The sequence below is a fragment of the Meleagris gallopavo genome, chromosome 2, assembly GCF_905368555.1.
Source record: "Meleagris gallopavo chromosome 2, MGAL_WU_HG_1.1, whole genome shotgun sequence".
NCBI classification, from domain to species: Eukaryota; Metazoa; Chordata; class Aves; order Galliformes; family Phasianidae; genus Meleagris; species Meleagris gallopavo.
Genome location: NC_139405.1, coordinates 52,172,345 through 52,188,747, shown reverse-complemented (window position 1 = coordinate 52,188,747; position 16,403 = coordinate 52,172,345). Strand labels below are relative to the sequence as shown.

Genomic DNA, 16,403 nt, shown 5'->3' with positions numbered 1-16,403 from the left:
TGAAGTTCTGTCTCGTACTCGCTTCCTGTCTCATTTCAAGGAACACTGTGCACCTGTCATTATACTTCCTAATCTTTTAAAACCTCCTCAAACTGTGCTTCCAGAGCTAACAAAATACCTTTTTCCTGTCTACTTTATATGTAAATAACAGATTTATGAAAGAAGTTTCCTTTGGTTGATTGCCTTGGTTTGGTTTCAGAAATTACAAAGCCAGTCAATTGTAAAACTCTGCAGTTTCCATTAAGTAGCAAGTGTTTTAGATGTTGTTTCCAAATAATGCTGATGACTGCAGAACCACTGCAGAAAATAAAGTAAGTTCCTCCACAAGAAGCAAGTTCTATTTGAGAATAAGAAAGTCTTGTTCTTATAATATATTCAAGCTGAACAATTTGCTGATTTTGATTTGGGAAACAAGAAGTCATAAGTCTATTTTCAGAATTTCTCTTTCAGTAAAGAATAGAGTTTTCTTGATATTTGACTACTGAAACTGTCTAATATTGCATAATTAAATGTGATGCATGTTTTGAACCTGTAGAACCTGTAGAAACTTCTAGTAGATATATTAAAAACATCACGTCAATATCTAGAGACATATTAAGATGGAGAGAGACAAATAATAAAAATAAGACAGAAAGCATTTTGAAACCTAGCAACTTTTCAAGCAAAACTTGGTCAAAGCTATCATAGTTTTCTTACTGAAGAAAATATTTTTTTTTATTTACATTGAGCAGCCATTCTTGGTGAAACAGACACAGATTAGTTATTTATTTCTGATTTAATAGCTTTGTATTTGTTTTCTTACTTTCAGTAAAAAAAGGAGAAGTGAGGCATATGTTGTGCATCTCAAGGATGTAAATGCATGTAATTGGATCAGAATCAAGTTTCTAACTTTGAAATTCATTCATCCATGAAATTTTTTCCTCTAGGGAATTGGTAGAAAAAGCTAACAGAATTGGAAAAAGCATTGGAATGTGCAAGGAGAATTTTTGGTTGATGACAGCGGGAGTTCAGTGGCTAGAGCTGCTGGAGAACTGGATGGAGGTTAGAAAAATAAGCCATATAGCTCAGACTGGCAAAAATAAAAGGTTCAGGGATACAAAACAATCAGTTATTGTAACTTTAATGGAGAAGTAAGGACACGCTAGACAGTTTAACTTTACTGTCTGCATTCATTATCTTTCTTCTTCTGCAGTTATGGAAAGGAGAAATACACTGACAAATCAGGGATGAAAATAAGTAATACAACAATGAAGGAATTGCTATTTTGAGAGATATATACCATTCCCTTTTGTATTTACTGCTGATAGAAGCAACATAATCTCATCTGAGCACAAACGATGCGTTAACATTGAACATATTATTATCTTTGGGATGTGAAAGTATGACTGATTTTCTGTGATGGTGGAGAAGATAGTGTTTCATTATGTGTAACTGAAAAACTTGAATTGCTTTTGTGATGTTTTGTAAAACAAAATGTCACAAATATTTTGACTTAGATTTCTCCTCCCTTACATGAAAATTGGATGAGACAGATAAAGTATAGACAGCATCTATTTTTTATAGCTTCTTGAAAGAACCCAGACAATAATGAAGTATTGAAATATGCCTCAAATTGTATTAAAATAGATAGTTTGAAAACTGTTAGTAAGGACAGATCGTAAGACCCTAAAACAGAATCATCATTAGAAATGGCTTTTGAGTAGGTATTTTCCAATATGTCTGGAGTGCCTTAGTATTGCTCTAGTAGTGAATTAGTGCAAAGTAATTATATGCCATTTCTGAATCTTGCGAAATACCAGCAAATCAAATCAGAATAGTTTTAAACCTGTGCTGTAAGAGATCCAAATTATTAGCAGCGAATTTTCCAGGATAGCTACAAAAAAAATCTTTTAAAATTATTGAACCAAAATCCAGCTCATAAACATTCAAAAATTAGAGAACATCATTGACTGTGTTGACTGCTGTGTAATAAAATTCCCAACTCTTGTTTTCTGGAGTCCTTTGTGCAGTTGAAAAATGATACTTAGAATACTGAGTAGTAGCCAGAAAAGGCATTCCAACTTTGCAGCCTGGGAAACAAAACTCTGCAAGTGAACTGTAATCATACAAGCAATATAAGATGTTGAATATACTAGGGCTGAAATGGAAACAGCTTAGGATGTTCTATTATTATTTGGTATGTGTTAGATATGTGGTGTAATGTACCCATTGAAGAAGCAGTGTGTTCTGCCTCCACAAAATATTATGTTACCCAGAAATTCAAACCTAACAATATCTGCATTGTCTAGCACATCTATAGAATAAATATGTTTTTTGTATGCACATGTGTGACAAAGTTTTACTAGCAGGTGCCCAGATTTAACTGCGCAGGCTGGTGAGTTCTGAAACACCTACAAACCACTCCTTACTAAAAGATTGTTTCCCCAGCTTATTTCCCACTCATTCTTGCAGACATTCTTAAACAGTTTCTCAGGCAAGCATGACAATTGTTTGCGTGAATGATACCCAAGAATTTATTTAGTTGTGGGCTTCCTCAGCTTATACTGGTTGTTATAGTCACACCAAAGATAACTGAGCTTATGAATTTACTCCAGTAGTGGATATGACCCATAGCAGCAGCTAAAGAGTTAGACCTTGTTGAAATGGAAAAAAAAAAAAAAAAAAAAAAAAAAGCTTGGTGACCATTTTGGTAAATCTCAGCCTGATCTGTGATGGTCATACATGGTTTGAAAGCATTGCATTTCATACCGTAATCTCACAAAAAAAGTCTCCCCTTTCCCACTCGATTTCTTTCCTAACCTAATCCTCTCTTTACTAATGTGTATGTCAGCCTGCATTCTTACTATATTATCCTGTAGACCTACTGGTTAATACTTTTCAAACCAGTTAAATGTAAGCTGAACTGTCAAATATTTTCAATGCCACTCTTTGTCCCAAACTTCTGTTACTTTGTGGAAAAAAAATCCAGCTTAGGCCAAAACTAGCAAGTCAATTCTGTTATTTTTATAAGATTATCACAGGAATGCCAATGAAAATATTCTTAAGTTACAATGGGTGTAACACAGGATTTTCACACTACCCCCTCCCTCTGGGGGAAATCCATAACTTTGTCTACAGTGTGAACTCCACTCGTATGGGTCAGGACAAATTTACCCAGTTAGTGTGTTTGTTTCCACTTCAATTTTCATTGGCACAAAACCAAACAACTAAGGGGAAACAGGCAGTGCAGGGCCCCCACCCTGGCTCTGAACATATTTTCTTCTATTGTAGCTGGTTCCCTCAATTTCCCAGATCAATCAAAATCTGCTGGAGTTATTGCTGTGATAAAGTCAGTTGCTATGAGGAGGTAGGATATAATATGCTAGAATGATCAAGAGGGGTCAGAGCTTTTAGTGGCAATGATAACCCAAGAGAAATAAATACCTACAGAATTTCAGAGTGAAATGAGTTTCAGGGACAGAATGGAATATCTGTAAACATAATGAATTCCTAATGATCTCTATATAGCACTATCATACCCCTCTGAGACGATAATAAACATCGACTTTTACTTTCCCAAGACTATGGTTACATATTGGAGATCTGTCATGTAGCAAATAGTGATGATTCCTCTGAATGATTCCATTTGAGAGGGTGTTAGTGTGGAGAAGTCTCTGAAGAGCAAATGTAGATTCCTGGGGAGGAATAACCACATGCGTCAGTACAGATTAGAGGATGACCTGATGAAGATGAGCTCTGCGGAGAAGGACCTGGGGGTCCTGGTAGACAACAGGTTGGCCAGCAGTGTGCCCTTGCGGCCAAGAAGGCCAGTAGTATCCTGGGGTGCATTAAAAAGAGCATAGCCAGCAGGTCAAGGGAGGTGATCCTCTCTCTCTTCTCTGCCCTGATGAGGCCATGTTTAGACTACTGTGTCCAGTTCTGAGCTCCCCAGTTCAAAAAAGACAGGGAATCCACAGGAGGCCCACAAAGATGATAAAGGGCCTGGAGCACCTTCTGTTTGAGGAAAGGCTAAGTAATCTGGGTCTGTTCAGCCTGGGGAAAAGAAGACTGAGGAGGGATCTGAGAAATGTTTATAAATATCTAAAGGAAGATGAAAAGGAGGAGGATGAGGCCAGGCTGTTCTCAGTGGCGTGTAGCAATAGGACAATGAGTAATGGCCTAAAACTTGAACATAAGAAGTTCCATACTAACACATAGAAGAACCTCTTTACCTTTTTAAGGATGATGGAGCACTGGAACAGGTTGCCCAGAGAGGTTGTGGAGTCTCCTTGTATGGAGATGAGTAGACTCATCTGGATGAGTCAAGACTCATCTGGATGCCTACCTGTGCAACCTATTATAGGGAACCTTTTTAGCAGAGGGGTTGGAATCAGTTATCTGCTGAGGTCCCTTCCAGCCCCTGCAATTCTGTAATTCCCAGCAATGTCTCAGCAGTCTGAACAAACATGAACCTAAAGCCAGTGTTAGGTTCCAGTTCACTGTATATACCTCTTAAAGAAAGAGTTAAGAATTGCTCTGCTGCCTTTTAGAAACTTACTTACAAAAACAAATATTAAATGTTCTCCAAATGTAGAACCATGCTATACAGCTTTTTCACAGCTTATGTGGGTGGGTTTTTTTTTTTCTTTTCATGAAAGTCCAGATTGTTGCTTGTGTTTTCTGGTAAATGCTGCACGACTCAGTAATTTACTAGTTACTTCTGCTTTTCTAAATTTAACCTCAGATTTAAAAGTAAACTTTGCTCTTTCTGATTTTTGTTGCATTATTAGGGTTACTGACATCAAGTGTATCCTAGAAGGTAACTATGATTATTGTGCTGGAAATAGGATGTACTACTGCCTGCTGCTTCTTGATTTACACTAAATCTAGCAAGACCCATTTCATTGGCTCTTACATAAGACATATGAAATAGAATCTAGGGCTCTGCCTCTCATGGTTACATTCCCTTTCCCACACATGTGCTGGCCCAGGAGTGTACTCTGCCTCTCAGGCCAATTCAGTCGGTGTCCCAGATTCACACCATTATAAAAACTTGGTAGCCATATTTCGCTCTAGCTCCAGAATGGTCCCTGAGCTATGCCAGCTACTGAGCCATGCCCAGGAATAGTTTGGAGATGAGCCCCCTGGTGCCAGGGGCTAGTCTAAGACTTTAGCAGCACTGGCACTTATGTCCCAGAGCCTCAGACTGCTCTTTGGCTCTTAGCCATTAGGATGGAGCTATTGATACGTTGCTTGATTAGCTGTTTCAGATTAGTTTCAGGTACAAGCCATGAAATCTAAAATTCCTGTAGTTATATCTGTTCTTATTAATTATTATTTGTCTTTAGGGATTCTGAAATATTCTAGATACTTAGCAAAATGCCTGTTGGCTTTCTGAATTTTATATTTCCTGCTTTAATGTTTTTCTGGTTGGAGTCCCACAGGCTAATGTAACATATGAAAAAATACTGTCTTTTATCAGTTTTCCATTTACCACGTAATTTTATTAAAAACCCTATTCTTGTCTAATAAGAGAGGAAAAATATATATATTCTAATTTAATTTAAGTAAAAATCTAATTTCTAAATAATCTGGTAATCAGGGTTAGAGCAATAGGAAGCAGGAATAATAAGTGACTTCACAAACATCAGTTACACATTCATGTGTGCCTATAAATTAACCTGCAAGGAAATTTTGTTCTGGTTCAACCCTTTAAAAGACATACTGCATCAGCAAAAGATGTGAGACAAGCTGATATGACTTGCCAGGATATAGAACTCTCTGTCTCCTGGCTTTCATGGCCAAAACCCAACTGCTGAATTATTTTGTAAGAGTACAGTCCTGGCTTTCATTGAATTATAAAAGGCCCTGCCAGGGTTATATGCTATTTCCAGTCAGGAATATGGAGGCCTACAATTCTTGCTGGGTACAGGGAGTACTGTGCAGATGATGCAATGGGAATGGTGCAGGATGAGTGTCCGGGCTGAGGTTTTAATACTGATGTACTGAAAGTAGTGTTAACTGCAAATCAACAAAAGTCGCACTTGCAGACTAAGAGTAAAACAGAAAAAAATATATATTTCCAATTGCATTTTTATTATATTCATGATGTGCAAAAAACATTTGGTTATGTGTGGCAGCCAAAGTAGGATAATGCAAAGGTGTACAAAGTTCTTAAGATGTTTATTTTATTTCAATTTGGCTAATGCAGATGGTTTCACACAAAAGCTCATAATGTTTATCCTGTTGGGAATTCTATATATTCTACACGTATTAACATAAATATTTTAGAAATGTTTTAGAGTATTATTTAAATTACACTAGGATTCATTTGTTGATAATTTATACTGCACTGCCAAGTGTTTTGTAAGCAGCACTTTAATTATTCAGTAGCAGGAGAAATTTAAAGCCCCCCAAAGGTGATCTCAAGTTGATTTCTTCACACGGATATTAACCTGTGTCAAACCTACTACTGATGCCTTTGCAGAGCTGGAAGCTAATGTAATATTCTACTAGAAAAGGGTGGTGGGATGAGGTTGAACCCAGCAAAAGAAATGATGTTTTTATTTTCGAAAGGGAAAGGCAAGGAATATGGCACTTTGACTTAGTGATGTTTTTAGAAAATTTGTTGCTGCATTAGAATTAAAGCTTGTATTTAGGAAGAAGGTAGTTTTGGAAAAAAGAAAGAAAAAAGAAAAGAACACCCATGGGTTGGAAGGAGCTATTTTTGTGACAGTTTGGGGGAAAAAAAAAAATCAACTCCTTGTTCTCCCCAGATTAATTCAGTCAGCAAACTAGGAATCTAGAATATGCCCTTAGCAGGAAAAGAAGAAAGACTATGGATAGTTGTGTGGACATTAGACCAGGTATAAAAATGTTCATGTTGATTAATTAAACATCTGGTTACTAACTTTTCATATGCAGTATATGCCTCAGATTGGATCTCTCTGCTTGCATGGGAGCTAGCTCATGCTGGTCCAGTTATTATGCTTTTCCTTTAGAAGAAAAAGAAGATGGTTAAAATTAGGGGCAGTAACACAGTCTTCTTCACTGCTTGGGTCCACGCAGTGCCTCACCTGTTGCCTTTTATGATGGCTGCTACTCTGTAGTGATCCCCCATTCAGATGTTTTTGAGGGCAGTGTTAAGGACTTCGACATGACTGTGAAGGTGACCTCACCCTTGTCACATTATACGTGCAGGCATGTCAGGATAAGAATCTTATTTCCCTTCTGTTTATAGCAGAGAGAATCCTTATCTATTATATTTTTCCATTATTTAGCCTAAATAAATAAATAAATAAAATTCGGGTGCTTAAATAGTTAAGCTCAGTATTGTGTGCTTATTTTAAGGATTCTGATGCATGCTAATATTATCTGTTGTGAAAGTGATTTTTATTCTTGCCAGTGTAATATGGTAAAGCAAGGATCTTTTTGACAGATCAAACAGCTTCTACAATCTGGAAAGAAAACAAAGAAGCATAAGTAAACCTCTCATCTCTCTTCATCTGTACTTCCTCAGAAAGAACTCAAACAAATTATGCATTATACAGAGTGAAGGCAGGGTGGTTTGGTGGGAAGAGAATGCAGAAGAGTGCAATGCTCGCTGTTCTGCATAAGAATTTGTGTAGAACTTATAGATAGCAGTAAGCATGCAGATAATTCTTCCATTTATATCAGGAGGGAATGATGTGACATATGTCTGCGAGAAATTTATCCACATTTTGCATGTAGATATTTATGTGCATCTACAGATGCCTTTCATGTCTGAAATCATTTTTAAAATGGAAGAAACAGGCTACCATTAAGCTTTTGCTATGTGATAGCTGTTCTGGGTTCAGTGTTTGTGTCTCAAATTGAAATAACACGGGTTTGTTTGTTCTGTAGCCTTTCCAGCCCACCCACATCTTGGTGGTTTGGACTTTCCCCTCACTTGTCTGCAGGTGTGTCCACTACTGACCTCACTCACCCATCTATTTATGTCATAAATATGTTTAACCTAATGTTTGGCCGTATCTCTGTAGATCTGTTCTATTATGGCATTTTTGAAATAGGAAAAATATTAATTGCTTATTATAAAGCAAGAATTTTTGTTGCCTAAAGCTCATTAAAATAGCGATGTTTTTATACTGTTACTGTGTATGGTTTTAAGTTTTCATTTCTATTTTCGACTTTGCCAATACTTCTGTGTGTTTACAGAGTGACAGTACTTGCAATTGCTACCTTTTCAAATGTATGCAATATGCTTAAAGAATCTGAAATGCATGAATAAAATATAACTACTTTTGGGCTTTATATGTATATATATCTGAAGTACTAGACAGCATAGCTAAGATTGTCTGTGGTTTAGGATTTCTCTAATTCTGTCAGCAGGGGAGATTTTATTGTTCACTTGAATAAGACAGAAGGTAATATAAACTATTTTGTTTTGTTTTCTGAAAATTCAGTCCCATATTTACAGATATGTATTTCAGGATATTTTCATATGGCATGTGTCTCCTCTACAGGGAGAAGCAGAGTAAAACTTTATACCAAAATCTTACTTTTATAAGGGAATCTTTCAATGGATTTTAAAAAAATACTGAAAAACAGTGTTAATTCAACCCACACAGTCTATCATTGGTATCCTGTGCTACTGCCTACGCTCTGTGTAGTCATTTGCACTTCTGTCAGGTGGAAAATGCTGCATAGATGGGCCAGTTCATTGCTACAGCCAGTGGATGGAAAAAGAAAAATCCCATTGCAAAGTGTAACTCAGTGTGAAAATAAACTGTATAGTGAACAAATTAAAAGAGCAGATATTTTTCCCTATAGACACTGTTTACTTCTGATCCTAACTTTCACACACTTTGAGCTGCTAGAGCTGAATTGAGCAATGATCCAAGCTGAATTGCTTTTGATTTTTAAAAAAATTCTTGGCCAAACAAAATTTGTTGTCCATCAGTTCTCCTCGGTTGACTAGGAGTAGAAGTGAAAGCAGAGAAGTAAAATTCAAAATTCTTGACTAAGAGATAACTGCAAAATATGATGGGGCAAAAGATGAGGTTTAGGGAGAAAATTATGACAGTAGAGAGAAGTAGAGAAATACACGGAGCCAGAGAAAAATATGTATATAAGCACAGATTTTGGACGTAAACGCAGAAGTACACTGGACGTAAAAAGTAGAAAAAAGGAAGTGTGAATGTATGGGAAGAGGTTATACAGAAACTTTCCTTCTCTAAACCAGTGGTCAACATTATAGCTTTGTGGTTTCAGCTGTTCACAAATGGTTTGTGAAAGCCACTTCCAGATGGCATTATCTCAGTGTCCACAGGTGTCTTCTCTAGTTCAAGTGGATGTGCCAAGGCTCTAAAAACACAAAATCATTTGATGGATCAAGGTGGGCTATTAATTTTGTTCCACAGGATATGGGTTTTGTGTATGTAAGTCTATATTAGTCATGTAAGTCACATCAGTCTCTTTAATTAATCACATACTGGTTCCCTTAGCCCTTTAGTTTCGGATGATTCAGGATGGTATAAGAAAGAGTTCTACAGGAATGTTAACTCTTTGTAGAAGTTAAAAGGTAGATATGCGAAATAGGCAGCAGACTCACAGAAGAAAGGGAATGGTCCCATGGCTAGGAAAAACTGGCAGCAATGAAAACAGGATTCTCTCCCCCCTTCACTCATAAGTTCTTATTAAACATGAAGAAATTTTTATGACCATAGTTTTCCACTGGCCACTAAGTGCTCATTTTTTTATTTTCTACAGTGGACCAGAGTTTCAGACTGCTCTCCCAGCTGGAGTTTAAAGTCACTGGTAGTATGCTTTGGACATATAAAATGCTGTACAAATACTAAGTAGTTAAGGAAAATCAGAACTCTTCTTTCTCAGATTGGGAACTCAAAATCCATGGAAACTTGCCATTTTTGCCCGTTATCTCTGTGTCTAACTTTGTCTTTACAAAATGAGCACGATAGGAAGGAAAATTCTGCTTCTCCATTAGCGTTTGTGGTCAAGTCACATTCATGAAAGCTCTAAAACGCTCTGGAGGAATTTATTAATTTTACTTTATAGTATAGTGTTCCACTGTCATACTAAATTCTTAACTACTCATTTGTTAAGTGAAGCATAAGTCCTTCAGAAAAAAATAATATGATTATGAAATGAAAACTACTTCTCCAGGATATTCTCATGAAGGAAACAAATGAGGTGCTGTGTGAAGCTTTCAGTGTAAGAAATGTGGAAAATAAGTGTTTGATTTCCACGCATTCGGAGGGTGTTTATTTTATGTTTTTTTAGCATATTCAAGAGGGAAGAAAAAGTAAGTTTTTTCAGTCTACGGAGCATATTTTCTGTGGTCTAGGTTGATAACAAAATATTTGACAGGCAAGTTCTGTGCATTTAGAGTTCTTGACAAAGAAAATATACCTATATTTATTCCCATTAAAATTAATAAACTATCTTGCATTGCTTGCAGAAATGCTTGTGGCATGTATTGAAATAAGTATTCAGTATCCACAGTTCAGAACTGCTCTGGGCCAATGGGATTGCAAAATATCTGTCAGCTTTGGCTGACAGCCTAGAGTTGCCACAGCAATTTTTCTCTTTAATGAGTAAAATAGGTGGTGTTTGTAGAAAAATAACTGTCTCATGAGAAGATGTGCAAAAAGTTCCATTCAAAACCATTCTGTTTATATATAGTTTTGTTGTTTGTTTTCTTTCCTTTTTACTTACTACTGTGGACATTTACATGAAAACAGGATATTTCTCCTTCAAATTGCAGTCATGGACAGAACAGCCACTATGCCAAAATGAAAGATATTTTCCTCTCCAAATCTGTTTCTTCTGCATATGTAAAGTGTACAGTACTTATTTTTCTACCTCCAGTTAGGGGCTTTTTTAACTTCATTAGTTTTATAAAACTAGTAAAACAATATGGATGTAATGACATGAGAGTATGTTAGTGAATGTGTAAAAAGATGAAATTAATTAAAAAAAATCAGTAAAATAAATAACATGTACATTTCTGTATTTGCAGTGACAAAGAGATAGAAGTATTTTTGTCACGTGTTCTGACATTTTTTAAAAATAGCTTAGAGATAATTGCAACCATTCAGGAGAAAGATAAATAAAAGAGCTGAATCCTGTTTTGGCTGATGGTGATCAATAAAAGTAGTGAAGTCAGGCTTCTCCTAAGAATGTCCATACTTTTTGATGGATAGATCTGCCCTTTCCAGTCTTAGGTTGAATGTAATATCCTACTGGTTTGAGAGGTGCATCAGACTACCTTTACTGACAAATATCACATTTCTTCCACTCTCTTTGAGTTCAGCAATGTTTCATAATGCCACTAAAGTTATACTTTAGGGATCCAGTGCTGAATGAGAGTGCTTTAGCACCCGTATGTGATTTCATAACGTAACAGCTTAGCCCTTGGCTCCAAGTCCATCTGGACATAGTTGATACACAGAGAAAGCTCTCAACTGCCCAAATAGTTTTGTGCCCCTTACTACTCTAGCAGGAGTGGTAGGAGAGTGGGTACAGCATACTACCAGATCTTCAGCCACTGTAGCCATCATCCTAGAAATAATGAAGGCGGGAATGGAGTCTTCGGCTGGAGGGCTGCTTCATCCAGAGCCACCCTCCACCTTGTAGAGGCTCACTTGCCCTGAACTAGGACTAGTACTACCTGTGGCTTACAGCTCAGCTGCTTTTCTTGTTTCTCTACTCTTCAGTGTAGGGCTGTTCTCTGAAAACTGATGTGTATCTCTGCAAAATCCTTTGCACAAAGCTGTCATCTGCTTGTACAACTGCTGAATTTATGCTAATTGCAGTAATAATTAAATATTCTCTCTCTGGTTAAGAAATGGAACAGGAAGATTTCAGGGTAGATGAGTTTAGTCCTCTGACTATACAGATTTGGAGAGAAGTTAGATTACACAGGTTCCAGCTTGTACTGCTCAGATAATGTTTCCAACTTCAGGAATGAAATGTTCCCAGGGGTAATTGAGAATCTTTAAGATAATCTTCTTTTTTTTTTTTTTCCCTCAAATAAGTCTCCAACATTTCTTACATAGTCAGCCTGTATTTGACTTTGAACATCCAATTAATTACTAATCTCTTTATCTTCTAGGGACCACATGATACATAACAACATTTCTGCACACTGTTACTAGGAATTCTCCTTTCAGATGTATATTTTCTTCTTTTTTTTTTTTTTTTTTTTTTTTCCACATTAGTTCCCAGAGTCAGGGTCTGCTTGCTAAGGCTGAATACCGTATGAATGTGACTCATCAGGAACCAGGCAGTGGAAAGAAATGTTGAGGATACTTTGGAGAAGTTTGTTGTGTTTATTCCTGTTTTAGGGTTGATCCCTATGTAACAGGACAACAACTTGTTGAGCTGTTTTTAGTTTAGTCTGGTGCTTGATGCATGATTGAGGCCTAATTAAATGTTTGGAAAGTAATTTGGCACAAATGAGCTGCTTAGTTTCTTCAGTTATCTATTAGGATTCTGTTTCCACCTAGTTTGTTCTGTGCTGCTTTGGCAAACTTACAGATTTCAACAGCAGGCAGCTCATCGTCATAATGTCATAGAATACACTACAAGGTAACTGTAAGAAGGGCAAGAAATGCATCCCTGAGGACTAGCAGGACCTGAAATTCTCATGAAGGAGCACAGCAGGTGTACAAAGATGCATGAGGAAGAGGATGAGAATATTTTAGAGCCTGACTGCCACAAACTTCTCAGTGGAGCTGAGTCAGCATGAGAAGAGCTCAGTAATGTGATGTTGATTCAGAGGCCTGTGGCTCACTGCTCCCCTTTTGGGTGCTGTGGAAAGCACTTGCCGGAAGTGTTGATGACTAACTTTGGACACTGTAGAATGCTGCTGTTGTGGCTCCTCGGCCCATCTCTTGTGCAGCTGCATTCCAGGGACATTCCACTGGGAACAATGACGGGGCATGAAGCTGCAAATTAGCAGCAGTCAGCGTCTGTCCAACAGCCAAAAGATAGAAAGGATACCAGTCATCTTCTCTGAAGTTTCAGTTTAAGTATTCATTTACATTTGAGAATTCAAAAATGTTTTTGCTTCGCTGGTGTTTGCACAATGGGCCAATAAGTATAGCAAATGAATATTCAGCAGTATAACTTCTGTTCCTTTTGTGTGGGAATTCTTATGTAAAATAGTATTTGCTGTACTATTCCTCCAGCATTTTGCACAGCAAATATGAGACTTTCTTTTGCCTTTCTTTCCCCCATATTTTTTCATGTTTTTCTGTATAGAAATGTACTTAGCCATAGTGTTGACAATTAATTTCCTGTTAAATTATCTTTCTTCCTGACCTCCTTCTGTTTTCATTGCCAGCTCATGGATGCTACAACTGTAGGACTGTGCTAACTGACCCCTCTGGAGTTTTCACTTCTCCATGTTACCCAAGTGATTATCCCAATAGCCAAGCTTGTAAATGGATCATCCGAGCACCTCATGGATTCATTATACAGCTAACATTCAGTGATTTTGACATTGAAGAAGCACCGGGCTGCATTTATGACTCACTGACATTGGACAATGGAGAGAGCCCAATGAACCTTTGTGGCATCACTGCCAAGGGATTATCATATAATTCTACTGGAAATGAAATGATTGTGTCTTTTAAAAGTGACTTCAGTATCCAAAAGAAAGGTTTTAATGCCAGCTATGTACGAAGTAAGTAAACACAAACCATTTTATCCCTCTTACAGAAAAAATATCCTGCTAGAAGTAAATTTCTTACAGGTTATCAGAATTACACTTTACAAAGGAATCGTGCTCCTTGAGAGGGACAGGTAATGGGGAAGCTGAAGGATAATTCTACAGACTTATATGTGTTTTTTTTAAGTAATTTGCTTTTCTGCAGATGAAAGTAAATTATTTTATTCTAGGACATGTCATCTCTCTAATGCATTAGAAAGACTTTTATCGCACAAAGATTGGAGGCCCAGCAGTGCCTCTTTCAGACAATTCATGTTGGGCACTTTAAAAGTGGGACATACATACAGAAACACGAAGACCAGAATGAGCAGGTTCTTAGCCAAAAGAAACAAGGAGAGCCAAAACCACTGGCATGGTGAATCACCCTACAATGGGGAGAAGTTCGCGCAAAATACAGAACTTCCTCAAGGTTTTTTCCAGTCTGTAACATAAACTCTCAGGGATGAACTGTCATTGCAAAACTGCTACCAGTATTCCTTGACCTTTTTTTCTTTTCTTAAATATATAGCAATGCTATTAGGATTTTAAAAATCCTAGCAACTGCAAAAAAGACACTTTTCTATCCACGCTTTTCTCCTCAGTGAAGATGACAAATGTGACTCATTTTGCCATTTTAAGGTACAGCAAGAAGTTGTTCTTAACGTAACAGTAAAGGACAGCAACATAAATGAGGACGTTAGGATGGTCATTTGCTTCTTTTAATTTAAAACCATTGCCCTTGTGCCCTGTTACTACAAGCCCTGATAAAAAGTCTCTTCATCTTTCTTATAAGTCCCATTTATATATTCAAAGGCTGCAGTGAGTTCTTCCTGAAACTTTCTCTTCTTCAGAAGTCCAGCTCCCACATTCCTTCATTGTAGGATAGGTACTCAAGCCCTCTGATCATCTTTGTGGCCCTATTTTGGCCCCAGTCCAGCTGCTCCTCATCTTTCTTGTGCTGAAGACCCCAGGCTTGGATGCAGTACTCCAGATGGGGCCTCACAAGGTCAGAATAGAGAGGTACAATCACCTTGCTCTTGCTGCTGGTCACCACTCTTTGGATACATTCCAGGATAGCCCAGGTTGGCCTTCTGGCTGCAAGTGCATACTGCTGCTTTATCATAGAGTCATAGAATGGCTTAGGTTTGAAGGGACCTTAAAGATCATCAAGTTCTACCCTCATTCTGTGGACAGGGCTGCCACCCACCAGCTCAGGCTGCCCATGGCCCCATGCAGTCTGGCCTCAAACACATCCAGGGATAGAGCACCCATGTCTTCAATGGGCATCCTGTTCCTGTGTCTGACTGCCTTCTGAGTAAATAATTTTTTCTTAATATCTAACCTGAATTTCCCCTTTTAGTTCAAAGCCATTCCTCCTTTTTCTATCACTGTTAGATCAGGTACGTGCAGCTTTTCATCCACCAGGATCCCCATGTCTTTCTCCACAGGGCTGCTCTCAATCAATGCATTGCTTAGTTTGTATCCCTTATATTGGGGACTGCCCAACTGTAGCACACCTATGTTCTATCAGCTGGTCGTGTAAAAACACAGATCAAGGAAATTTTCAGCTATCTCTTAAGTCACAAGCATATCTTTTCATTAAAAGAAATACTAAAATACTTATTACACATATAATATTTTAAAATAATCTCCAGAATTGTAAGACAAAATTAGTTTCTCTGTTTCAAGGAGTTGTAAAAACAAGTAGATCGTATAAAATGGTATGTAATCAGATTATGTGACATAATTTATTGTGTTATTCCTCTTTACTATTCTAGTACTCAATCTTAACAAATAAAATGACTTTTATTGGGAATTTAAGATGCAATATTATCCTCAGATGAGGACAAGAGGAGAGGACCATGGAGGCAAACATTTTTATATCCCTATCTATTGGTATTTCTGTGAGAGCAAAAATATTACTTCCACGCCAAATTGAAGAGTGCCATATCTTCATGGATACGACTCTTACAGTTAAATAGCCGTGGAAGATACCCTTTTATTTTGAATAAGAAGGCTACTCTCCATTGTGACTGAAGGTGTCCGTGACCTCCACCAGCAATTTACATTTAAATGTTTCACATATGTGTTAGTTTAGGTACCACTGTTAAGGCCTGCTATTAAGCTACCTTGACAGAGGTTCCTGAATTTAGTTTCCTTACTCCAAACTGGTAACTCTCAACTTGAATTTAACTGCAGATGTTAAGAAGGAGAGCTGGCTGCATGCAAATGGGACAAATTATAACATATAGGCCATGTTCTGCATGGCAACAGTTAGCCAGGAAGTGAATACAGAAAAAGAGTTTTGGTAAATGGGTGATAATGTACTACTTTCCTTTCATAGAAAATAAGTTATAAAAGACTGTAGACATTAGATCATCAACACACATGCTCTGAAATTACGAAACATCTGAACAGCAGATGTCTGAGCAGTACTCTCCTGCTCTTGTAGAGAATTCCCAGAGGCATGGCAGCGATGCTACCTCCTCTCATTTCAGGTCATTGCTGGAGTTTCAAAGCCTCATTGTCTAACTGACATTGTTACTACTGTGAACACGATTCCCAGGCAATATCGTGAATTTCTCCCAGAGAGGTTACTGCATTATAGTTATGTAGCCATGTTTTCCATGTCTTAGAAACGAACCTGTAAAAATAATGAAATTAAATTGTTTGTTCAGTTTTGAGTTTGATAAAGGAATGTAAAGGACCA

At 37.5% G+C, this 16,403-nt stretch overlaps 1 protein-coding gene across 2 annotated transcripts in view; it reads left to right on the top strand.

The window, feature by feature from the left end:
• Positions 1–16,403, top strand: part of ADGRG6 (adhesion G protein-coupled receptor G6) — a 108,766-nt gene that overhangs the window by 30,298 nt on the left and 62,065 nt on the right. For both annotated transcript variants that reach the window (XM_085217165.1, XM_085217164.1), the window contains exon 3: positions 13,328–13,669. In XM_085217165.1, coding sequence (XP_085073291.1) covers positions 13,328–13,669 — 342 coding nt within the window. The remainder of the gene's footprint in view (positions 1–13,327; positions 13,670–16,403) is intronic.